Here is a 26,711-nt window from a genome sequence, read left to right on the forward strand (position 1 = left end):
GGGACTTTGAGGGACCCGCGCCCCTTTGTCGAAGGATCTGTGGACCAAGCAGGCCGGACGCCGAGGCCTCGCGGTAACGAGCCTCTGTCCGCCCCGCCTCCTCGCCTTCCAGTCGGCCCCGCCCTCGCTCTCACCCCCCCCCGCTCCCGCCTCGCTTCCCCGACAATCTCCTCGCGCTCCCGGGCCGGCACGCGCGCTGCGCCGGGCTGCCGCTGCCGCCGATACCACCGCCGCCAAGCGTTCTCCGCTGCGCCTGGTTTCCAGCTTCGGGCCGGAACCGGAAGTGTGGGGGGCGGGGCCCGGCGGAGGCCAGGAGACCGAAAACGCGGCCGAGCCCGGAGCCCGGAGCCGGAGCCAGAGCCTGGACCAGAACTTGGCCGCCGTCTGCACTGCTGTTGCTACCGCTCCCGCCGACCCTTCCTCGCGCCGCTGCCGCCTCGGCCGCCACAGTCGCGAGCTCGGTCGCCAGTGGTCCGCGGACTTTGGGTGTCCGGGTTGAAGGTCGGTCCGGACGTCGGACCCAGCTCGGTTCCCGGACTGTCCGGGCGGCAGTGGACGCCGCCGCCGCCGCCTCCTCTACGCCTCAGCCTGGCGTTTTGTTCCGAGAGACTCGAGAGGCGAGCGGAGCTGACAGTGATTTTGACAGTGATTTAAACCCGCTTTTGTTGTTGTTGGCTTTTCGTTGTTTGGTTTTGTGTGTTGTGCGTGTGTGTGGCGGTTTTTCCCCGTGGTGCATTTTTCTTTTTATTGTTGTGCTTTTTTCTCTCTCTTTTTTTTAAGAACCCGTGAACGTTTTTTTTTCCCCCCTCGGGGGCTTCCGAATATGTTTTATGACGGTTGATTTTACACCAGGAGGTTTGTCTCCGAGGAAGACGCAGGAAACTGGATATCTAGCGAGAACTTCCTTCGGATTCCCCAGCGCCTCGGGAAAATGGGAGCTGCTGCAAAGTTGGCGTTTGCCGTCTTTCTTATCTCTTGTTCTTCAGGTAGGTGCAGGGAGCGCGGTGGGGCTGCTGCTGCGGCCGCGGCTGCCGCTGCTGGTGGCCGCGGTTGTTGTTGGGTCGGTGAGCTCCAGTGGAGCCTGGGGAGGTTTCCCCACACCCGGAGCCCGTCTGCTGCCACCACCACCCCCAGGTCTGATTTTGATCTGGAAACCTCCGTGAATTTTTCTTGTTTTGAGTTGGGTTGGCGAGCTGATAAGAGTGAGTGCTGTGTTGTTGTGGAAGTGAGAAAGTCATGGTTTGTGGCCATAACACTGGCTGACAGCGCTGGTTGGATTGCTCTTAAGCCACAAATACCACAAGTGACAATTTATGCAAAGGTTGAGACCCAAAAGGAGTATTCCGAAATGTCATTTAGTGTAAGCTCTTCCAAAACAAGGTTTTCTTTTTCTTATTTTTTTAAATATCATTTTCTAGTCTTCTAATTAGTGCTTCACCGGTGAATATTACGACATAGATCAAGTCAGTTGCTACTTAATTTTGACCGTGAGAAACAATGCATCCTATCAGCAATTCATCTGTTCTTCTTACGTTTTCTTCAACTTCATTGTCCAGCAGTGTTAAAAATAGTTGTTGTTGGAGTATTAACTATAACTCAGTGCAGAAGAGGTATGCTGCTGTGTGTTGGTAATGTGCTGGCTTTCAACCACCATTTATTTGTGTGCTCTTTTCAGGCATAGATTTTGCTTACCTACGGAATACTTATTTTAAACGCTTTGTGTGGTAGCATTGTTTTCGGTTAAGAACAGCCCATGTGAAATTGTTCTTACTGTTAAATATGCTATGCTCATGAGATATATTTTAGCCTCAGATTGGGAAGAGGAATCTGGCCATTTTATTTGAAATTTTGATTTTGTGAGAACATTCTGTGTTGCAACCAGTGGTTGGAAAAACTAGTCTTTTGTTTTGAAATTCTGTAAATGTATACAGTATTTAGCAGCAAGGTGTGCAAATGTACATAACAGGAGAATTAGTTGCACAGATGAAACAATTTAAAAGTCATAATGGGATCTATTTATCCTAAGTATTCACTATCCAGTTACTAGGTTGTGAGAATTATAGGGGGAAGAACGAATTGACAGGTTTCATGGTCATGTCTTTATCTCGTTTGCCACAGGGAAATTAGAGGGTGGTAGTCTTTTCTTTGTGTACCTCTGTGGTGTGTGTGTGTGTGTGTGTGTGTCCCTCTTCCCCACCCCCCTTTTTAATAGAATCTTTTGTAATGTATAGAATTTTGCTGAATGGTACATTTCCTTGTGGTTAATAAATGGATAAAGTCTAGTCTTATGTCTGTAGTGGTATTGATCAGTTCCGGGTGGGCTGAATGTGTTGTGAAATGGCGATCATTGCCAGAGATTAACCAAAAGAATCATGTCTGTTTAAATGGAAGAAGAAACATGCTTAAGGCAGGCTGACAGTTCTTTTTGTGCATGGTTTAGGGAGGAAGCTAAACAATGGTGTGTCTGAAATGAATGAAGGCCTTGATAACATTAAACATCTTGCTTTTGTGAAATGACTTAACCATGTAGTTTTTATCTTTCCTGTAGTACTCTTTCTCCTCTGTCCCTATTATGTTCTGAATGGTGAACTCCTCTTGTTCAAATCCCTTTTTCTGATCTCCTGCCCTTGAGAAGGAGGGGCATCATGGCCACTGACCAAGGGATCCTGGATATTATTCCCTCCCAAGCCCACCTGAGTCACATTAATTGGTGAAGGATATTATTCTTGAGCGGTCTTAAGGTATTACTTCTAGAAAAGCAGGCTGTCGCTACAGATCTTACAGCTTCCTCTGGTTTGGGAGTAAAAAGAATTGAGCGTTAGTTTCTTGAAGGATTATTTTCACTGGGCCAGGAGTTTAATATTGAAAATTTTGAAATAAAGTATTTTGTTGCTATAGAGCATAGAGATAGTTCATGTACATTAAATTAATATTAAATATTGTTGCATAGGTTGTTTTCATAAATGAACATTTCTAGTTGATTTAAATTATGTGCTCCTATTGAATATAATTGAAATAATCTTAAAATCCTTAATCCATATTTACATGAAGGTTTTTAGTACTTAAAATGTCTGATTTTTAAAAGGGCTTTGTTATGAATCAAATGCACTCTAAAAAAGGATTATTGTGTTTCTCCTCCTAATTGATTTTTCTGTGTAATGTGTAATCTGGCATGCTGGAAGTATGAGAGTGTCTTTTTCTATGAGAATTAAGAAATTTATCAGGTTGTCAGTTTTCTTCTTTCTGGATATTTCATTTAAAAAATTTAAGTGGAAAACAATAGTAAAAAACAGTCTTATTCTAAGTGTTCAGGATGGAAATGTTTTCTTTAGTATTTTGTGAACTTTGATTTTTCAGTTTTTCTCATTCCATGGTTTTATTCTGGAGACTGATTATGCAAGATATGGCCAAGTGTATAATTTCCTCCTACTCTCATTCCAGGGGAAACATTTTGAGTTTTATCCTCATCCTGGAATACTTACAGATTCCCTTTGATTTTGATTTTTCATTCCTCTTATCTCTACTCAGATTCAGTTTCAAAATACAAATCTGCTTCTCAATTTTTTCTTTCTAAAGGCATCATGGTTAATTTGTACTTTTTCTTATAATTTGTTAAAATGTGAGGATGAATTTAATACTTGACCTAGAACTTTGGTTTATCCTACCTAGAGTAATGAAGCTTTTATGGTATTTGAGTTACATTACATTTTCTAAGAATTCCTTTGGATTCTGTGGAAGCTGGAAAGTGTGGTCAATATATTGATGAATAAATGAAAATATAGTAATTATGTTACATTTTCTTCAGTTCAGCTAGGCAGTATCTGTGTGTGTGTATGTGTATGTGTGTGTGCATGTACGCCCTCACTAGTGTATGTGTGATTGGAGGGAGAGTTGGCACTGCAGAGAATCTTCTAAGATTCTTGTAAACTTTGTCTAACAAGTGTAGATGTCAAATACTTTGTTTTCTAAGAAGGAGGATCTCTTAAATGTTGTCTTTGATCAAATATAATATGTTGAAACATTCGGACCAGAAAAAAAAAACCATGACACGCTCCTCCGCATTTCATTTTTAATTTTTTAAAATTTGTGATCTACATCAGTAGTTCTCAAGTTGGGGTGATTTCCCTCCCCCTTACCTCAGGGTACATTTGGAGATATTTTTGATTGTCACAGCTCAGAGTGTATGTGCTGGCATCTAGTGGGTGGAGGGCAGCGATGCTGCTAACTATCCTATAATGCATAGGACTGTCTTCCATAACAAAGAATTATCTGGCTCAAAATATCAGCAGTGTTGAGATTGACAAGCCTAAACTCTGAATTTTTTTTTCCTCTTTGCAGTACTGGGGATTGAACACAGGGGCACTTTATCACTGAGTTATATCCCCAACACTTTTTATTTTTTATTTTGAGGCAGGGTCTTGCTAAATTGCCCAGGCTGGTCTCTGACTTTCAGTCCTGCTTTGTCCTGCTGGGATTATAGGTGTGCATGTGCCCAGTTTAAACATTTAATTTTTAAAAGCATTGTATAGTAGTAAAAGTGCTGTACTCCTTACTTCCCTCAAAGTCAGTCATCTCACTTTACCAGTATATGAAATTAATGATTGCTAGTTGACCTTGTATTGAAAAGTTTTCATCTTTTCATTATCTTTTAAAATTAAAATGTTATTAAATTAGGAAATTTGCTGTATGTATAGGTTATATGTATGATTGCATTCCATTAAGCATTAATAAAATATTTTGCTTTTATCAATAAACTTTCTAATGGCCTATTTTGAGTGTTCATGAAAACTGCATATTTATGAATATGATGAATAGTTGGTCAAGGTATCAAGCTTAATTATATTTGCTTTTGATCCAATATTTTCTCTGCTATACCAATCATCTTTAAGGATATTTCCTTTTATCCTTTTGAGGTCACTGGGCTGCATGGCTCTGGTGTGTGTGTCTGTGTACAAGTGTGTATACATGTGTGTGTACATATTTAACATGGTGCCTGAAAGTTTTGTATCAATGGAAGAAATATGTTCCCCATCATATGTGCCCTGAATAGCGTAAAGGTATAAATTCACCTTTTAAAAAGGATTTCTTTTGTCTAATTTCAAGAAACTTTTAAAGTGATTTCTTAATTGCATAATTTTCTTGAGAATCATTAGTAGGATTTTGGTTACCATTGGACTTATTTAGGATACACAATAATATTCTATGATCTCTTGCAGACCCTTGGCTCTTTTTTAAGATTAAATCTTGATCATAATTAATACATGCGTACCTTGTTTTGAACTCTGGCTTTATTAAAGTTAGCCAACCAGGATGAGAATTACAGTGAAACTTGAGATAGATCAATTTATCGATTGATTGATTGATTTGCTTTTTGTTGTTCTTGTTTGTCTGTCTATTTTGGTGATGGGATCTGCCTACATTGCCCAGGTTGACCTTGAACCTAACCATCCTCCTGCCTTAGCCTGTTATATATTTGGGATTATAGGCATGTGCCACCATGTCTGACTTTACAGTGAAACTCTTTAAGTAGCACTATATCATTCAGAGGAAAAGTCTGACATCACTTCCACAAAAAGTATGCAAATCAGCCTCATACTGTCTAACATCTCTTCAGAGCCCTCTGGTACTACTGATATTTTCACCTTTGGGTCCACCAGACTCTGTTTCAAAGAATTGAAGTGTAATTAAACCAAATGAGATTTTAATAATCTTTAATTTGTTCTTTTAGAGTCTAAGACAATCTTTTCGCATTTTTCTTCAATAAGTACCCTTACTTCTCATCTTTGATATCAGATTTGCCTTTTCATGCTCTGTTATGTTGCCACCTGTCATAGTGTTCCTCAAATCATAGTTAGAGGAAGTTGGCAACCTTTGATACTGGGGTTACTGGTATATATTCATTCTTTTTGTTATAAAACTCATCATTACTTCCATTATAGTTCCCTTTTCACATTCCTCCCTTTGTCTACTCCTGCCCCCTTTTCCTTCTCTACTTTCCTGTACTGTAGACTGCTTGCTTGTGGAACCTTTGTTGACTATCCACCATGCCTTAAGAGGGTTCACTCATTATTTTAAATGAAAGCAGATTGAATTCAGAATGTTTGAGCTTGACCAGATAGTTTTTTCCTCTGGTTTCTGAACCACTGCACACACATTTGGGAATAGTGTTATTCTCTTGGATTCAAATAGCTTGAACTTTACATTGCTCTCATTTTCCTTTTCATATTCAGCTTCTCCTTAATTCTTTGCTGCTGTCAGATAGTCTCTTACTCATTCTTCATCTTCGTTCAAGCCAAAATTTGACCATACCTGAGAGTGTATTTCTTGCCACTGATGGGCCCATATTATCCTTCTTTTGTGGTACATTTAATTCTGTTAAGTTATGACAGTCATGTCTAGACAGAACATTGATTTTAAATTAGCTATTGAACATGAAAGTTCCAGGAATAGTGTATAGAGGAAGAAGGCAGGAAAACTATTTTAGATAGCAGTTGATTTTCCATCATTCTCCAACTAGATTTCAGTTGGTTATTTTCATATACCCAGTACATTTAGTGGTCAGATTTTTTAAAATAAAAGGACTTAAAGGAAACATGTCATCCCTGAGGTTGAATTTCAAGAACTTTTAGAATGGTGGACCTAAGGGGATATATTGGTCTTTGTGGATAGTGATCAAGAATGCTGGTTGTGGTGGTTGGTTGACTTGGGTTCTTGTGCCAGCACTGCCACTATTTAGCACATCTGTCATTTTCTCTTACCTGAATCATTGTTGTTCTTTTCTAGCTAAGACCAGCTAGTTCCCTGTTACTACTTTTCTTCTTACAAATTATCCATACAGCTGCCAGAGTGGCCTCATTAAAAAATAAGTCTGACATCACTTTTGCTTAAAACATTTCATGGCAAGTCACCTTTAGCATAGAAACTAAAGTATTAGAGTGGCATACAAAGTCCTTTATTTTGGTTCTTGCCTATTTTCTCCAGTCTCTTTGTATAGTGGTTAAGAGTATAGGTACTGATGTTAAATTTCTTTGGCTTAAATTTTGACTTCACAGCTTAACCTTGGCCAAACTTCCTTCAACTTCATGTGCCTCAGTTTTCTCATCTACAAAATGGGAATATTAATAATGCCTGTCTAAGAGAGTGGTTTGCTATTAAATGGCATATAAACGCTAGATATTTTGCTATTGCTTCTCTTCAGCATGGATTCTGTATTTCAGTAATACAAACTCGTATTATAGTTTCCTGGATGTCATTCTTTTTTGAATGTCAGGAGGGTATCTTTGTACATGTTGTTTCTTCCTCCTTTACCTGGCTAACTCATGTTGTTTTAAAAACTAAGTATCACCTCTTTAGAAATACTTTCTTGGTCACCCAACCTAGATTCCGTTAGTTTTGTGTTCATCTAACACCTTGTAAGTCACCTTGGATTCAATAATTATTGAAATTGTTTGTCTGTTTTCACTTTACACTAGTGCAGATGTTTTCTTTCCTGTTTCCACTCTTTAAAAACATCTTCTCTTATTCCACAGACTCATTCCTAGAACCTGGTACATGGTAGTTACTCAGCAAATATTTATAGAATGAATGAAATGAAATTATTTCACTTCTCTGCACCAGAGATTTCCTCTTTTTGTTAATAAGTGATGAACTTGGATTAGATGACTTGAATTAGATTACCTCTAATTTTTTCCTACTTTAAAAGATTTAAGATTCTATAATTTTAGGAGTAGAGTTCAGTCGTGACATTTTATTAAGAAAAATTATTTTGCTGGTGATTGTTTTGATATGCTCAAGATTTGATCATTTTTAAAGATGCTTTATCTTTGATGCTTAGACTAAATCATTTAATATAATTTGAAATTTTGTCTTTGGAAAGACAAAAAAGACATTTTGTCTTTGGAAACTTGAAGATACCTTCCAAAGATATCTTTGGAAGATATCTTCAGGTTTCAGTAGCTTTCATACTTTTTTGACCATTATCCACAATAAGAATTATACACTGTGTAATGACTTAGTTTCCATGTAATTTTGTGTGTGTTTTGTGTGTCTGTCTGTATGTAGCAGAACAAAGTTTCATGAACTATATATACTTAATGTGAGCAGGATACTTTTTAAAAAAAATATTCAATTTCATTTTAACACTGTTGAATTTGACCCTTCTATCAAGATCAACTAATGGATTATAAACTCCTAAAACATTGACCTAGCTCATCAACTTCTTATTCTAACCGGTACCTCTGAGTGGAGAAGTAAATATGTACGGTCAAAATTATAAACTCTGAAAAAAACTGCACTGCATTATTTAATCTGTAATGGAGAATGTGTGTTAGTTGTGGAATATGGGGAAAACTGGTCTCAAGGGACACTTTTTTCCTGTCCTGGCTGAACTCTTCTCTCTTCTGGACTAGTTGTATACATTTCAGCTCATAGGAAAGTGTTGAAACAGAATTAGATAATTTTGGGGAATTCAGATTTTTTTCATTTAGGAAAACTAGAGGAATTAGAGCCTAGTACTGGAGAGAATTAATGTCTTAGCAGGGGTTAAGAAGAATATTCATCTTATATGAAGCAAACAGCACAGAGCAGCATCAGGAGCACAGGAGCACTTAAGAGTAGACTTGATCATGGTTGGAAGGCAAGTTGGGATAGAGGAATTTTGACCTAATCTGAAGAAAATATTTATGTGATGAAGAGATATTCATAATTGCTTGAAGAGGTAGGGCAGTCTCAGTTGAAGGGGTAAATCCAGACGAAAGTAATTAAAACTGAGAAGAGGTAGAAGTGATACCGATCTTGATGGATGTTCTAAATATATGTATGTGGAATACAGGACAAAATAGCAACTTGAAGATTAAGGTAGATGGTGGTACTACTAAGTAAAATTAGTAAAGAAATAACCCAGAAAAAAAGATAGAACTTTTATAACTGAATAAATGTGTATAGATAGACATGCATTTAAATGATAAGCATGAATGAAAATAAACACACAGATTTGGAAAAATTAAAGAGCACATAAAAACGGAAGAGCTTGTCATTCTCTTACAGGGTGGACACTGTGATACCTAGTTAAAGAATTCTGAGCTTTGGTAGTTCAGTATGTTGTTTGTGCTGAAATCATGGTCAAATTCCAATAATTAATTACAATAATGACTTACTGGTTATCTAGACTATATTTTTCTAAATCTATGTGAGGCATTTTCCTTATAGTAAATTATACTGCTCTATAGAAATAGATACTTTTCTGATCTTGGTATATGCTATTTATAACTGAAACCTAAACCTTTCATTGATCATTGTTTTGTTCTAAATACTGGCAGTTTTCCCCTTTTTGGGATCTGTAATCACACTGAGAATCACTTTATCCCTTAATGTTGCTGAAGCAAGTAAATGTTAAGCAAGGAGATATTAAATTAGAAGGACTAGCTACACATTTGGGGGAGGGGCTGCCTTATAAAAGATTTTTAAATTAATCAAGTCTTTTATGTATTGTAACAAAATAAGCCTGTCTAGTTATAAAGCTTGGAGGGAAGACTTTTCCTAGTTGCTATTATTAACTTTAAAATTTATATTTTATAGAAAGGAGGCCATTATTAGGAAAAATCTGTTGTTCACATCTTTATGACCATATATTATAAATAAGGCTTGTTCCAAGGCATTATTTCAAGAGGAAGGGTCATGGGTAAATTATGAGATCTTAGCAGCTTTCTAAAACTATGAGATTAATTTTTTAGATTTGTAAACCACGTTGTCTTAAATACTATACCACATAACACAATAGCAAGTCTAGAGTAGCTCTCATATACATATTTTAGTCATTAATCTGCTTTGAGTCTAATTTTGAAGGATATAGTATGTAAGACATTTAAAAGTATAAATTCAGTTTTGGGAAGATATTTTTGTATTTATTTATTGATTGCCATACTGGGATTGAATCCAGGGATGTTCTACCACTGAGTGGCATCCCTAGTCCTTTTTATTTTATTTTATATTGAAATTTCTCTAAATTGCCCAGACTGGCTTCAAACTTGTGATCCTGCTGCCTCAGTCTCCCAGTTTGCTGGGATTACAAGCATGTGCCACCATGCTCGGCTTTCTTGGAAGATACTTTTAAATTTTGCAGGTATATTACTTATCAACTAATGTGAAATAATATTCTAACTAAATGATACAAAGAAAATATCAGTATAGAGTGCTAGATAGGTGCAGGAAATACACATTCAGATATCATGGTTCTTTTCAAAGAGTTCTTTAAGGTCTCATTGTACTCACTCATTAAAAAGAAACAATGGCATAAATCTTCATCTCTATCAAAAATTTTTGGATGATTTCACTTCAATTTTAAGTGTTTAAACTTTTTTTGTTTGTTTTTTACATTTTTTTTAGATGTTGGCAGACCTTTATTTTATTCATAAATTTATATTTTATTTATTAATTTATATGCACTGCTGAGATCCCGAACCCAGGGTCTCACACATGCTAGGCAAGCACTCTACCACTGAGCCACAACCCCAACCCCAAAACTTTTGTTCTTTTAAATGTAGAAATAAGTATTGAAAGATTCTTAGGTCTGTTTTAGGTGCCAACTACATAAACTTGGAAACACAATTAGTTGAATTTTAAAATCAATATTTTCAGTGTGGTATAATATTTTGGACTAAAACTTAATAAGAGTCTTTCACTCATATTTCTGCTTTCCTACTGACTCTTCTTTGACAATCATTAAGACCTCATGTGTCCCAAAATTAAAGATGATAAAAATAGGTGTTCATTTACTTAACAGATAAATGCTGGACAGTCTACTAAGTGCTTGGGATTTGGCAGTGAACAGAACAGACATATTATGCCCTTATGGAGCTTACAGTTATGAAGTAAGCAGTCAAGTGAACAACTAATTACAGAGGTCACATGTGCTGCTACCAAAACTAGCAGGGTGCTGAGAGGATTGCTCTCTATTCACCTCACATCACACATCACAATCTCTATTTATCTTCCCATTTATTATTTGTCCTTTCCACTACTAGAGTTCAAGTTCTCATAGTAGCTCTAACAATGGAGCAGGAGAAGATGTGTTCATCCCCTTACCTCCAGGATATAGCACAGCTTCTGGCACAAAGTAGAAATTCAATAAATATTTAATTGGCTGCCCAAAGAAGTGAATGCAGATATCTGGAGAGAGGAATGAGATCATACAGGACTTTGATCTAATAGGGGAAGGAATTAGAATGAAAATGCAAAGAACTGGTAAAAAATAATTTTAAGGAAGAACTAGATCTCTTTGGCAGCTATCTGAAAAATATATTAGAAGTGTGTAGGAGTAAAGAGGTGAGACTAGTTAGCAGTCTGTTGCATCAGTGTGAGCTAGAGAGACTCTCCAAGATCTCTCCTAGCATTGAATGTTCTCTGGTTGTATTGTATAGCTTGTTTATACTTATCAGTCTTCCTCTAGTATTATTTAGTAACCCTATTTTTTCTACTTATTAAAGAGTTTTTTTTAATGACTTGAGAACTTTGAAATATAGTATCTCAAAAATAAAAAAATAAAAAAGATAGTAAAACACAGACTACTGGTTATTGAATTTTTGTGATCAGTTCCTATCTTAGATTTTGTGCATCTGCTAATTTATATTCTCATTTACTGAAGCATTCAAAACGTTGGTTTTTCTCCTTTCAAATGCTTATTTTTAAATGTTTTTATTTGTGCATTATGTTTAACCATAATAGTGGGGTTCATTTAGATATTCATGAATGCATAATTTGCTCCATTTCAATCCTTAGTCCTATTTCTTCTTAAGATCACTACCTCTTTATTGTTTGAAATGTGTAATATACTGTATATTGTATTTTATTTCTTATGAATATTTTTTCAGATAATCAAGCTCTTACAATAAAGGCTGAAAGGATAAATAGTTAATACTTTGTTTGGTCTGTTAGTTTTACTTAGTGCTACAGCCTCTAACTATAGGTAGTCAGTCAGCCTGAGTAATTTTATCTGGAAAGATTTCAGGCTTCTACTCTTGTTTGGTTAGGGAAGTAATGCTTTGTGCAGGGATATTGGCCCTTTATTATGGCACGAAGTTCAGCAGCATCTTTGACTAGGAAATAACTGCATTATTACATAAAGGTGAAACAAGAAGAGACAAAATTTTACTGAATTTAAAGAAATATAATGGCAAAAATATATAATATAATGGCGAAAAAATATAATACTAATTTTCATTTGGAAGTAGGTAAAATTAACTATTTTTGGTAAGTCACTATCTGTAAAGAAGTATAGTTTCACCCTGTAAATATTATAGGACATTCTTTTTGTTATTACCTTCAGTAAAAATAGGTCTAGGAAAACAAAACAAAACAAAAAGCAGGTGGCTAGGCTTTGTGTTACCCTGTAATGGAGTTTGATACTATTGGATTAGTTAATAGAAATTTTTAAAAATATTTTTTTAGCTGTTGGTAGACTTTTATTTTTATTAATTTACATGTGGTGCTAAGAACTGAACCCAGTGCTTCACATATGCTAGCAAGTGTCTACCACTGAGCTATAACCCCAGCCCTAGTTAATAGAATTTACTAATTTTTAAAAAAATTTTTTTAGTCGTTGATGGACCTTTATTTTCATTCATTTATATGCGGTTCTGAGAATTGAACCCAGTGCCTCATACATGCTAGGCATATGCTCTACCACTGAGCTACAGCCCCAACCCCAACTAATTATTTTTTATATAAGCTAAGACTTGAACTTGCCTAAGTGCACTTTAAAATGATACGGGGAAAACTGAAAAGTCAAAGAGTACGAGAGAATGTTGATGAATAATCAATAGGGATAGTCCCTAGATGTAATTTTATGTAAGATGGGCATAGTAATAGAAAAGCAATTTGTTTAGCAGGTATTCAGAAATAGAATAAAATATCTTTCTAAAGGACTAGGAAAAAAAGAGATTGAATAGCCGCTAACCATTCTTTTATTCTTTGTAAATGTAGAACAAATCTTATTTGGTAACTTTTTCTTATTTTCTTCTTTTGTTCTTTAAAGATGTATAACCTGGTTTGGGTGTTGAATTAGGAAATTAGGCGGCTCTTACTACTGAGAAGAACTAACAACCTGTCAAGTACTATTTTCTTCAACTACCTCTATGAGAAAGATTTTTAAGAAGAATGAACTACTCAAGCTGATTCTTACCCCTGAACGATGGAGTAAAAGTAATAGGTTATAGTCAGAGGAGAATGGTTAGACCTTTTTTTTCTCTTTTGAGTCAGTGAAGTTTGGATCTTTTATCTATAGGTCTTATCTTTTATTATTGTAGCCCGAGAATATTACCATACCAAGAACTTGTAATTTCTACCTACTCTAACAGCATGTATTTAGTAGTCTTAATTTAAGTGTTTTCATAATTAACAACTAGCCTTGTTTCCATGATATGAAAGGAAATCAGCTCACTAAGCCAGAAAACAGAAGAATAGCTGACCCTAATCTATTATAGATTATAGAATTTTCTGCTAGTGCAGCATGTGGTAACCGATAAGGGCTAGTTAGCAGAAACAAAAACATATTGGTACAAGTAGTCATTTGTTGACAAGAAAGGCTTTCTAAAACAGCCATAAGAGCTTCCTTTATCTTCAGATTCAATATAAGTAATATATTTTGCATTCTTGGATTGGTATATTAGAAAGAGCAGGCATTCCTCAGGGAGAAAACTTGGGTATTGGATCTCTTTCTACCATGTTATGATACTGTGTGAACTTGAGTAAATTCCATAATCTATGGTATTTTTACATTTTAGTGGAATTTATAATGTTCACCTCATAAGATTACAATGAAGATCCAAGGTTACACACACAAGCCCCAAACACTCATACACATATATACATGAAATCTTTAAAACTTTAAAATGTTATACCAAATATTCTTAAGGAATAGAATGATGTTTTTCAAGGAGTAGAAAACAATAGGAAGGATTCAGGGGAACTATGATAATACTTCTAATTCAGAATTTGTGACTATTGAGTAGAAATTCTTCTTTAAGCTGTCAGCAAATAAAGGTGATAATTCCATGGGCAATTGAATATAAAACATTTGAGGAATATTCTCCTTACGGTGACCTTACAGGCACTGCATAATATGACTCTAGTCCTACCTCATATTTACCCTATCTGCCTTCTGGTATTTCCTACAAGAAATCAACTGCTTTTTATTTTTAAGAGATTTTTTCTCTTGTCTTTTATGAATATTTATGAGAGAGACCATATCTGACTTATTCACTGTAATGTTCCCAGTATCTGGCACATAATAGTTGCTTAACAAATATTTGTGAATGAATGTTGAATGCTTTCAAGTGCTCAGGACAGGGGTCTGCAAACTTTTTTTGTAAAGGACCAGATAGTAAATGTTTTAGGCAGTCTCCTTTGTCGTTATTTAACTCTGCCAGTTTTAACACAGAATCAGTCATATGCAATATGTAAATTAACCAATGTGACTGATTTCCACTAAAACTTTATTTGTGCATACTGAATTTAGAGTTCATGTAATTTTAATGTGTCACACATCTTTTGATTTTTCTCTTATTTAAAAAAAAAACCATTGTTCAGGGGCTGTGTAAAAACAGGTTGTAGACTGGATTTGAACTGTTGGCTGTAGATTGCCAATCTCTTGGACATTGTATGGGTGGCATCCCTCCTTCAATATAGAAGTATGCTTTTTGGGGGGATGGGTACTGGGGACTGAATTCAGGGGCACTCAACCAGTGAGCCACATCCCCAGCCCTATTTTTTTTTTTGTATTTTATTTAGAGACAGGGTTTCACTGAGTTGCTTAGGACCTCACATTTGCTGAGGCTGACTTTGAACTCTTGATCCTCCTGCTTCAGCCTCCAGAGCCCCTGGAATTACAGGTGTGTGCCACTGTGCCGGGCTTAGAATTGTATTATGTTTAAAGAACTTCCTTTGGAACCTAGTTAGCCTTTTCTTATAAAATCATTAAAAATCATTTGTTGTAAAATCATGTTTCTTATAAAAACATTGTCTTGTGTTGGTTAAGTTCCTAGACCAATTCCCAAACCTGGTTTACCTTCTGTGTTGTATTCTAGCAGTCCTGTAAATCTTTATCAGCAGGAATAATACTGTGTCTGAGGGAAAATGGGTTCAATATTTCTTCTTGGTCCTGAAAAAAGACTCTCCCCAATACTATCAGAATTTCTTCTTTGTGATCTCTCTTGCTTTCTGGGCTTTACATCTTCTGGTGCTCCTATAGGGTGGCATAGGAAGACTAAATATATTTTGTGCATATGAGAGAGAAGATGGGAGGAGAAAGTTAAGGAAAGAGAAAGTGCAAGGTAGTTTTTTTTTTTTTTTCAAACTAGAGGTTACAATCCATTAGAGGGTTATGAAATCGGTGTAGAGGGTCAATTTTAAGAAAAATAGAAAATATCAAAATGTATCACACATAGTAAATGAGAGTATTGTTTTGTAAAACTTCAGATGTGTGATTATCTATATGTATGTACTGGATCTCAATGAAAAATTTATTTCTTACTGTAGTTTGTGGTCAGAAAAGTATGAAGCTTATGTTCTAAGGGTTTGGGATATTGATCTTGAAAAATTTTTTTTCTTTTATTATGTTTGTGAGAGCCAAATGAAATATATAAAGGAAGCCTCTTGATTGATTACTGCAGTGTGTTTCTGGTACTGAACTTTATGAGGTAGTTATCTGTTTTATAGGTGAGAAAACAGTCATATAGCTAATATGCTTTATAACTTAGATTCAAACAGAGGCTCACTTCATTTTAGAGTATGTGCTTCATTCCTTATATCCTAGATGAAAGAAAGAAGGCATATATGACTTTTTTTTTTGTTTTGTTTTGTTTTAAATTGTGAATGATTCTTTAGGCATTTTTGTTTACATCTGAAACTCTGGGAATTCAGAATTAACATCCTTGCCTATAAACTGCTTATAGGCACCAGAAAAAGTTTCATCCTTGGATTCCACATTGTTGTGCTGTGCTTTGTCCAAGTGAACTTTATGAGCTGGCTGCCATCCAGCCTCACTGGAATCCTCTTGCCCACAATTTGACTTGGGAAGACCAAGTTCTCAAGGATCACATTGTGTACAGCCGGTCAGAATGTGGCTTCTGGGATGCTTTTACCTGGTTTTCACATGATTTTTTTTTGAGTTGGCTTAGGCAGAATTCTCCAGCAATAATGTCCACATGCTTCCCAGTGAACTTTTTCTCCAATTCACGCACAAGCTGAACTTGGATTTTCTGCAAAGATTTCACTTGAGGAACTGGAACAGATATTACTATAGCTTTTTGACCACCACCAAATTCAATTTTCTTGACTGCTGTGCTATTGAACTCCCACGACTGGGCTTTGAGGTCCAAGTTCATCTCCAGCTCCAGCATCTCTTGTCACCCATGGTCTTCTGACCTATGGGCTTCATGATTTTATTGACTTTTATGTTTCACAGGACTAAAAGTATCCCAATTGGTGGTAGCTCACCAAATTTCTTGAGATAAGTCTCTGATTTCACTGATAGGCTGAGCTATTGAAAAGGTGTGAAGAAAATATTTAGTAATCTGTATGATTACTTACTCAATGTGTAAGAGAGGAGAGATTTTACTTTTAGTTTTCTTTTCTCTGTGCTATACTCTCTGCTCCTTCATATTTCACCAGCAGTTGGTCTCTTCACTCATACTAGAAATAGCAGGGAATCAAGGATGAGGTTTAGTGAGGAAGAGTAATATAATAATGGTGTTAGCTGAGAGGGGAAACCCAAGTAGCAGGGCCACCTGGACACCCAGATGAGTTTGCTGTTCCCAGGTGGCAATTTACAAGTGGGTGTAGGTAAAATGGGACCTGCTATTTAATTGTATAAGCAGAAGTCTTGGCTTTGGAGATGGGTAGCTTTGATATGCTAAGTGAAAATAATTGTTTTAAAGTTACTTTAAGGGAAAGCCTCTCTTAAGTAACTTGGTAGTCCAGAATCACCCAGTTACCCATTTTAAGTACTTAAAAATCATAGTACTTGTCGTTAAGACATTTCTGTCTCTCTTACACATTTAGTTAGCAAATGTGGTGAAAGCTATTTCATGCTGATTCTAATTGCTAACTTGATTTGGAATTGTTTTGGGAAGAAATAGATGGAAAGAGTATGGTTCTTCACTAGAAGAGCAACAAAACCTAGTTAACCTGGTTAGAAAATGGAAAGATGACAGACCCCTATTAAATGTAACTAATTGTTAATACTGCTTTTTGTTTTTTACTAAGCAGTGGCTACCTCTAAACCATTTATTGAATATGAACAAGTGAATTTACAACTGAAGCCACTCCAGTGTATTTAGTGAGAAACTATACTTTTACAGTTGGCCACACTACTGTGTTCAGGATGCAGATAATTTTTTATTAATATTGTAAATTCATATTTATATCCTATTTATTGAAGGGATTTAAATCTAGAACATCATCAGTTCAGTTGGTTTTCATGGAAGAATACTGACATTTTCAGTTACATAATTTAGTGGTTTTGTTTATACAGAGGTTTTTAGGGAATCTTTTTAGAATATTATAGAATGGTGTAGTATGTCATTTAGTAGTATAGTCCCAAATGAAAACACCTCAAAAAGTTTTTTTTTTCCCAAATGAGACAAAACAAAATGATTGTATTAGAGGGATAACTGAAATTTCCAAAATTCTATCTTGTTTTATTTTTTCAGTATCTGAATATCAACATTTCTGGAAAAATAGCTTTCATTTATTAATGCTTTATTTTTTGTAAGTGATTTCATGTTTGTTCCTGTTTGATTCTGTTTGAACCTATTTGAAATACGTTTTATGTTTTTTTTGCTTTCACTCTGACTCTGAGATAATGCAATTTGCCTGAAGTCACTAATGAGTGGAGTAGAAATGCTGACTTTAAGTTCAGGGTTCTTTGTGCTTACCAACTTTTAGAGAGTATTCCACTGCCATCTCTCACTCTTAGTGGGAGAAATGTTTGCAGTAATTTAAAGTGGTTGCTTTGCAGATAATCTTTTGTACCATACTTTAAGAAATCCATGTTTAGAGCTTAGAGAGCTGGAAATAACAATGCAGCAATAGAAAGTACCAAAGTGAGCTCTAATTTTAAGGCAGATGTTGTTTTACTCTTGCTTGGCTAACTTGATGGTGACCTAAATCCACGTGTTGATTGATTGTAGGTAAATCCTGCCCTTGATTACTGCAGAGGTGCTTTTCTCAATCACTTTTGTTTTTGATTATGAATGTTTTAAATTGTTTTCCTAATGTTTCATAATCATGTCAGTCTCATTATACATGTGCTATAATTTCACTTTTTTTTACATCGTTATATTTCTTTGGTTAAAATTGGAACTGGCAAGTTATATCATAGCCATTAAGTATAGCAATAATATTAACTAGGATTGCCATTTGTTAAAATCATCATCTGGGCTAAGTGCTTTGAAGTTTTAGTGATAATATTCATGATTTACAGTACAAGATAAATATTATCCCATTTTATAAATGAGGAAACAGAGTCAGTGGATTGTGGAAGGCCATATAACTAAGTAGCAGAGTTAAGGTACCTAACCTAGGTCTTCAGGACTCAATTCTATTCTTTATATTGAATCAAATATTCAGATATTCTAAAACATATTAAAAGATGAGTTACCAATTCTTGGGCAGTGTGATTTTCTTTGAACCCATTCCAAAGTTCCCTCCTCTTCCCCCCTACCCTAACCGACAACTGCTGCTGTTTGCACCTCTTGAGATTTATGATGTCAGAAATGGTAGGTTATCCAGTTGAGGTGTTGATGGTTTGCTCTGGTTCCTGTGACTGATAAAGCAGAGCTTTCTCCACCTCTGAAATGAAAGTAATTGTTTGTACACGTCTGTTTAAAGACTGAGAAACAGAAGTTGTTGGCTTTTGGTAATACAATGAGCCAGAATCAGAACTAGGTCAGAATTCATTTGCTCTGATCACTGTTTTAGTAATTAGTGAATCAGATGTATAAAGTAATTGTGTCCACTTAAAATTACATACCTTGATTCAGAGAAGTTGAATTAATTGAAATTTGCTCATGTAGACGGAAACAAATCCACATTCTTTTTGACTCATGTATGGAAAATAATTTAATGATAGTGGTCATTAATTGCTTACTTAGTGACTGTTACAAATTCTGGTTGCATGAAGAAGAATATGTTAGATAAGCGTGAATAGTTCTGGCATTAGGATTTGTGGTTTCTTTCCCTTCATTTATATTAAGACATCTTCATTAAAAAGATTAACACATGTTTTGTTTTTCTAAATCCACGTACCTCAATTTTCTGTTACTATAATTTTTAAAGCATGGATTAGCTTGCAGAAATTGAAGTGTGATGAAGAGAAAAGGAAAACAAGGAAATCCGTCATTTCTGCAGTTCATAGAGTGAGAAGTATGAATAAAAGATGTTAAATGAGTAGTGGAGGCAAGTAATAAATACATGGGGATTTGATTTGAACTTAAGTGACTGAATTTATAGGAAAATATTATTTTCATATCCATAGTCCATTTAGTTATAATTGATATGAACCAACAATTTAGGATACCTACTATGTGCTTCCAAGTTTGATAGATTCTGTGGAGCTTAACAAAAGAAGTGTAGTCTTTGATTGTCTAAGATATTAGTTAATTTGGAATGATAACCTTTGCCCTCTAACACAGAATGTACTCTGAAACTGAACATACAGTATAAAAATTCAACACCTTGATTACTAAAATTAATGTTGTCTGGCACCAAATGACTGACTGCCCTTCCCTCTTTCTTTCTTTTTTAATTCTTTCATTTGACTCTGATTACCTTTAGGATTAGGTGAGAGACGCATTTTAAATATTCCTTGGGTCTGGTCTTTTTGAGTCCTTTTTCCTCTTCCTGAATTTATTGCTGCAAAATTAAAAGCACTGTAAGTGTAAGGATTGTGATCCACCTGTGTATCATTGCATTCCTAGTGTTCAGTGCTCAATAAATATTTGCCAACTAAATTAGCGTGAGTCTTCCTTTTTCCTCTCACTGTCCAGTTTCTTCAAATAGCTCTTTATCTGTACCTGGCTCCACATCTGTATCTTCTATTCTCTCTTCAGCCTACTGTTAACCTGAAGTAAGTGAAATAATTCCCTCAAAGATTGATTTTCTAATTGGTTACAAAGTTCTTCTGTGTATTTGGTTATGACTTGACTTTTCTGTAAGTTTGATGTCATTGTCTGCCTGTTCCTTCTTGAAATTCTTTTGTCTCTTAACTCCCATTCTTACTACAGTCCTCACCATCTTAATATTTTCTTTTGTGTTGCTGTTTGTTCAGTTTAATCCTTATGTAATTCTTACTCTACATACCCTTCCTTGCTAAAGTATTTTCATATCTTTTTTTTTTTTTTAAGCTAAATGTAGGTGTCCAGAGTTATGTCTCTGACTGATTTCCTTCTTGAGCTCCAGACTTATTAGTCATCTAGTAAGTATATGTCAGGTCTGCGACTATGGAGATAAGTAAGACAGTATCTTACTCTAGAGGATTCACAGCCTCATTGGATAAGAATGATTAGTAAGCTAGTAGTTATATAGCACCTCATACACAGATTAGAGTGCTTTGGGATTACAGAAGAAGGTGGCCCAGTTCAGTTTGGATGGGATCAGGTCATGTTTTCTTGCTATGATGCTTGAAGAAATCATGAAGAATGACTAGGATTTCACCAGATGAATAAAGTGGGAGGAATATTTTTTGTTTCTAACAAGCCTGCTGATTGTGCTCCCTGGTGGTAGGACAGCTCAGTGTGGACAAGTTCCCCAATGCTAAATGACAGTCAGCCTCAGGCAAGGACTGAGAATTGTAGACCAGTGTCTTGTCTGCAAAATGGTATAAGGAGTAAATCCAGAGGGAGAGGAGTGACTGTGAAAACAGGAGAGTTAATAACATTTTTATTACTGTTTATTCAAAGAAGCATATGTAAGGGAATGATTTAGATCGAGGCTCTCAAAGTGGCATGTACTAGATTTGCCTTTTACTGTGATACCTGTTGTGTATTGCAGTAGTGGTCATGATAGATTAAAGTAGTGCTTTTCAGGTTTTAATATGCACATGAGACACCTGGAGATATTGTTAAAATGCAGATTTTGATTTGGTATGTCTGGAGTGGGGCCCAGGTTCTGCATTTCTAATAAGTTTGCAGTGTTGCTGTACTGTCTGTTCAGAGATTGTACTTTGAGTAAAAGAGATTAAAGGAGCCAAGAATTTCCAGACTCAGATGTAAGAAACAACTTACATGGGTACATGAATAATTGTTACATTTTTGAGGAACTGGAATTAGTTCAGGAAGCCTAGATCATAAGGCATAAGTGGGTCATGAAGCATATTGGAGGATGAGTCTGCAGAGAGGTTAAGTAGGACCAGATTATGAAGGGCATGATGTGCTAAGGAGTGGTAACTTCATGATTGAGGCCGTGGAGAGACCATTTTGAGAAGTAGAATGCTTCATCAGATTAGTGCTTTAGAATAAAGAGCTATTTTACATTTTTTTAAGTACTTGTGGCTAATCCTGATAGGGATTTCAGATGAGTAGTACTTGTAGATCTAAGTTGGGGAGAGGCATTTGAGTATCCAGCTAGTGTATGTATAAGCATAGAATCAAATAGGCAGAATGAAGAATAAAAAGGAGTCAAAGTTCAAACTCAGGAGAATATCAACATTTCACAGGGCAGAGAGGGAGTAGGACAAGGAAGCCGAAGATGTGTCCAGCAATATAGAAAGAAAACAAGTATAGTTTTCATTTTAAGTATAGTTCCATTCCCTCCTAAGTGGAGAGACTATTAAACAGTGTCAAATAAGATAAAGTATGAACAGTCACCACTGGATTTTCCAGTTAGTGGTTAGTTTTTTGTAACTTTAGCAAGAGATGTTTTCAGAGGAGTGATGGAGACAAAAATCATATTGTAAATATAAGGAGTGAAATGTAGATGAAGAAGTGGATTCTGGTGTGGTCCATTACTTTTCAAGAAATATTGGTTGAGAAAGTTTGCAAAGAGATGTGGGGGAAATTAGGAAGGAAGTGTTTATTTGCTTGAAGGTGGGTTCAGGAGAGTCCTTACAGAACAGGGAAAATTAAAATTGGAGCCAGAAGCTTGACTAACATCTTCATTGTGTTCTTTTTACTGTTTTTCCAAATCTATGTAATTACTAAATCCTGTCAACTTGACGTTATGTTTTTTATTTCTGTTTCCTACTTGCTTCTCCATTCCCATCATCAGTGTGTTAGTTTCACTCTTAACATCTCTTGTTTGAAGTCTTAAATAGACCTTTTTGACCTTTTCCTCTTCTCCACAAACAAAACAAAGTAAGCAAAAAATCACCAGGGCAAAAGAAAACTCTTCGATAGAAACCATGGAGATTGTAGAAACTAAGTGATCTACACATCTGACCCTGACACTCAGCTTTTAAAACTCCTCACTGACTTCTGGTCACCTACAAATGATGAAGGTCAAGCTTTTAATATGACATACAGTAGTAACCTAGGCATTCTTTTCCACTTTCATTTCCTGCCACATACTGCCACACACTTTGATCTTGTTTAAAAAATTAATTAATTAATTTATTTTTAATTATTTATTTTTAAAATTTTTACAGACTGCATTTTGATTCATTGAACACAAATGGGGTACATCATTTCATTTCTGTGGTTGTAAACAATGTAGATTCATACCATTTGTGTAATCATACATGTACATAGGGTAATGATGTCTGTCTCATTCCACCTTTTTCCATTACCCCCCTCTCATTTCCTTCTACATAATCTAAAGTTCCCCCATTCTTCTCTCACTCCCCCCCCCCCCCTTTTATATCATTCTCCACTTATCAGGGAAAACATTTGGCCTTTGGCTTTTTGGGATTGGCTTTTTTCACACCACTTTGATCTTTTAACACTAACAAAACTTTATAATCTCTCTTCTCTCCCTTGCCCACATACTTGTTTTTTGTTTTGTTTTTTTCTCCACACTCCATCATTTTGTATGTCTTGCAATTTCTGTGGGACCCCCTCTATTTCACTTCTCCCTTGGCAAATTGTTAGTTGCTCCTTTCTGTGTTCCTATAATACCTTATAATCACTTTCTACATGATTGACATTTCTCCAGTTTTCTCTCTTCATATTAGATCTGTAGTAGTTTTTGTAATTCATCTCTGTCCTTGTTGCTTTGCTCAATGATTTTGGGATCGATGCTCAACTCATGTTCATTGAGATTTGAAGAAAGTAGTGCATAGATTTGTGGCTTGTGACTGTGCCCGAGAGGAATGGTAGGATTTCACCAAATGGCCTTTGATGGGAAAAACATTCTATGCAAGTTATCTGGCAGATCACAGAGCACTGAGACAGTAATGTGATAATATTTACAGTAGGCTGCATACTCCTTTGTAGACAGGAGAGAAGAGTTAGAAAATGTAACAGGAGATAGTTTAGAAAAATAAATTGAGTGAAGATAATATGGAGTCTGAGATCTCATGTTTTAAGGTTTTTCTTCTTTCCTCACAACAATGGGCAACTCTTTTTATTGTTAGTTTGGGAAATAATACTAAGTCTTGAATTTTGAAGAAAGGTTCTGTATCTTCTGGAAGTATAGATATGGATAACCCTTTTTGTGAACCTTTTAGTAATTTCTGTTTTTTGTTAAGGTTTAATTACCTTCCTAAAGATTATAAGGTACTGCCCTTTTTGAATATAAATACATTATGTCATTTTGTTTTCATGTCCTTAAAAACAGCCCTTGATGACTTCCAGATTTTTTTCCTCGGCGATAATCATTTAAGCTATTTTGCATTTTTTCAATATAGAAAATATTCTAATATTCATCTATTTTTATACTTCTTGAAGAACTTTCTAACATTGCTTCCTTTTGGTTTGATAACTTGTTGCTTAGAATTGCTTGGGGAAATCTGTAAATATGCAAGTTTTGCTGTGCATATGCTTGTCCAGGTTATTTGTAAAAATGGTAAGATTGCTTTTGCATCATTCATGAGTGTGAGTGACTCTTCATCCTTGCCTTTTGCTTTTTTCCTTAAGCCATCATCATCTAATTTATGGTTGTAAGACCCTCTCAGGTGTATTTCGATATATTTAAGTGTGCTATTTTGAAATCATGGAAGAAAATCCAGGGACAAAATGTATTTGGGAAACAGACATGTTAGGTCAAAGAGGGAAATAGTGTATTGAGTTAGCCATACAAAAGGGATATGTCTCTTACTGTGTTGCTGTAGAGAAAACAGAAAGCTGTGGCCTATAGTTATGCTCTAGCTGAAGAGAGAAATTCTATATGTAAATCAACAATAAATGTTATGATGTAGTTTATATATAAATGCTAAGTTGCATGAAAAAACAGCAGAATACTAGCCTAGTAAGTAGGAAATCCAGAACAATGAAAAAGATCAAGAGGCAAATAGCCTGGAAACTTATGAAGAGAATGGGACTTAATGAACCTTGAAAGATGAGTTAAAATTTAGGTAGATGGAATGTGGTTGTGGGTAGTGTGTAGTGGGATGCAGGTAGGGGCTTGAACTAAGATAGGGACAATAAGAATGGTGTACTTGCAGAGTAGGACTTAAAACTGGCAGGGAAGATAAGGTTGAGAAGGTATGGTTGAGAGCTAAATTATTGCCACATTACTTATGGAGGGCCTTAAATGTCAGAGTAAATAGAGGGTAGGGGTTTTAGCGGTATGCAAGTTGCTGTGTGGGGGTAGATGTGAGAAGAGATGTGGTGTCTAAGTATATTCTGTCTCAAGCAAAACATTTTTTAGTGGATTATGAAGCATGTACTCAAAATGCCCATTGTCATACTCTTCATGTAGCATAGCATCAAATTAAGTGTTGTCTTATTTTCCTTGCTTTAATATTCTACTTGGTCATTCTCCCTTGTTATTTGTTTTATAAAAAATGTAACTTATAATCTCAAATAACTCTACATATCTGCCCTTTTACAAATTAGTCCATGAGTAAAGTATACCTTTGCCGTAATGCCAGATTTAACATGCCATTTTTGATGGATAAAGCATTTGTGTTTTGAGAGCAGATGTCACATTTTATACAGTTCTTTGGCCTGTCTAGTATCCTGTAGGCTGCTTAGGAGGGAGTTGACCCTAAATATTGGAGATTTATGCTTTAGCCTTAACACCTGCAAGCTTGATAACCTATACAGTCACCGTACAATGACTTCAAATACCACAGTCATCATGAGTCTTTAAATTTCTAGAGCTATTTACCCTGACTTATTTCATTCTCCTGTATAATCCACTGACCCCATATTTCCTTTTTCTCTTTTAATGAGGTGTTTTTTTTCTTTTTTTTTTTTTTTTTTTTTTTTTTTCATTGCTTCTCTATGTGGAGTGCTTTCCGCATATGTGCCATTCTTTTCCCTGGATACCCTTTTTCTTCTTTATTTTATACTTTCTTTTTATACTTTCTACTTATAACTAGAATCTTTTCCATATACTGCTTATACTGCTTCTTCTTTTCTCATTGGTTCTTATTAGCGCTTTTGGTCTTTCTTTACATTTCTTTTATTCTTTGTTTGCCAGCAGTTATTTTAAATAATTTCTATGCTTTTGATATATTTGTTATTCAGAATGGATTTCAGATTTCCCTTGGGCAGAATAAGACTTTTCTTCTGGTGTGTTTCCATAGTGTTTTGCCAACCTTGAGCATTTAGATATGGTTAGTGTCTCAAGCTCAGCCTTCTCTTGTGAGCCCAGAGTGCTCACCCAGCTCATGTATGGAGAGGTGCCTCACCTGGGTCCAGTACTAGTTCTCTGGATCTAGTACTTGTTGATTTTAATGATGTTAAACAGTTGTTAGAAAGACATATTTTTTCCTTTTTTTTTTTTTTTGACTTAGTGTTGAGTAAAATGCCAGCAAGTTAATACAGCATACTGATGAAATTGTTAAGTAAGCTTTATTCTGTATTTGCCTCCTGCTAATCATTTTCTTTGCATTTTAATACCTAATTTCTAAGGACTTGAAGGGACATCAAGAGATAATTTAATTTGGTATGCATTTTAAGTCAGGGTTTTAATCAAATAAGAAAATTTGTAGAATGGTTTAGCCTAGGTGCCTCTGCATTTCTGCATATGTCATATATATAATTACAAATACATTTTTATAACAGATATATCAATATTTTTGAAGGGGTGGGGGAACCTGCGTTCTCTGTTTTGTAAGTCCTAGTAAGCAAAAGTGTAGAAAAGCTGCTCTTACATTTTCTGTCTTTTCAGTTTCAGTGGACTTGAGCAGATATGTATTTAAATAAATTGTTATATAAATATTCTGAGGCCTAAGTCACATCCTTAGTCATCTGGTAAGATTTTGTTTTAAAGCTTGTTGCCTGCTTTTGGGGTCATCTATATAACTGCTTATAGATCTGCTTATATTGCTAGCATCAAAGTGACACCTTATAAATCTTTCTGCTCATTCTCTTCTTATTTCCTTTTTCCATTTGCATTCCTTATGACATGATTTTATTTTTCATGGTCTTGACATGAGTAGGAGAAAAACTGCTATCTTAGGGACTCTTTTTTTTTTTTTTTTTAACTGTGATACTTGGGATACCCAGGGCCTTATGCTTGCTAGGAAAATGCTTTGCCATTGAGCTACATTCTTAGCCCTTTTCAAAATTTTGATTCTTACTTGTGAAGATTGCTTGTTTCAGGTACAGATT

The 26,711-nt window shown here is 35.7% G+C and overlaps 1 protein-coding gene and 1 pseudogene across 1 annotated transcript in view; one reads left to right on the forward strand and one right to left on the reverse strand.

Annotated features, from left to right (window-relative positions):
• Nucleotides 1-742: 742 nt before the first annotated feature.
• Nucleotides 743-26,711, forward strand: part of Acvr2a (activin A receptor type 2A) — a 79,824-nt gene continuing 53,855 nt past the window's right edge. The window contains exon 1 of the mRNA XM_047547391.1: nucleotides 743-986. Within this exon, the coding sequence (XP_047403347.1) occupies nucleotides 932-986 (55 nt within the window). The 5' untranslated portion in view covers nucleotides 743-931. The remainder of the gene's footprint in view (nucleotides 987-26,711) is intronic.
• On the reverse strand, nucleotides 15,890-16,394 carry LOC124981193 (40S ribosomal protein S7-like; annotated as a pseudogene).

Source organism: Sciurus carolinensis, chromosome 3 (genome assembly GCF_902686445.1).
Source record: "Sciurus carolinensis chromosome 3, mSciCar1.2, whole genome shotgun sequence".
NCBI lineage: Eukaryota > Metazoa > Chordata > Mammalia > Rodentia > Sciuridae > Sciurus > Sciurus carolinensis.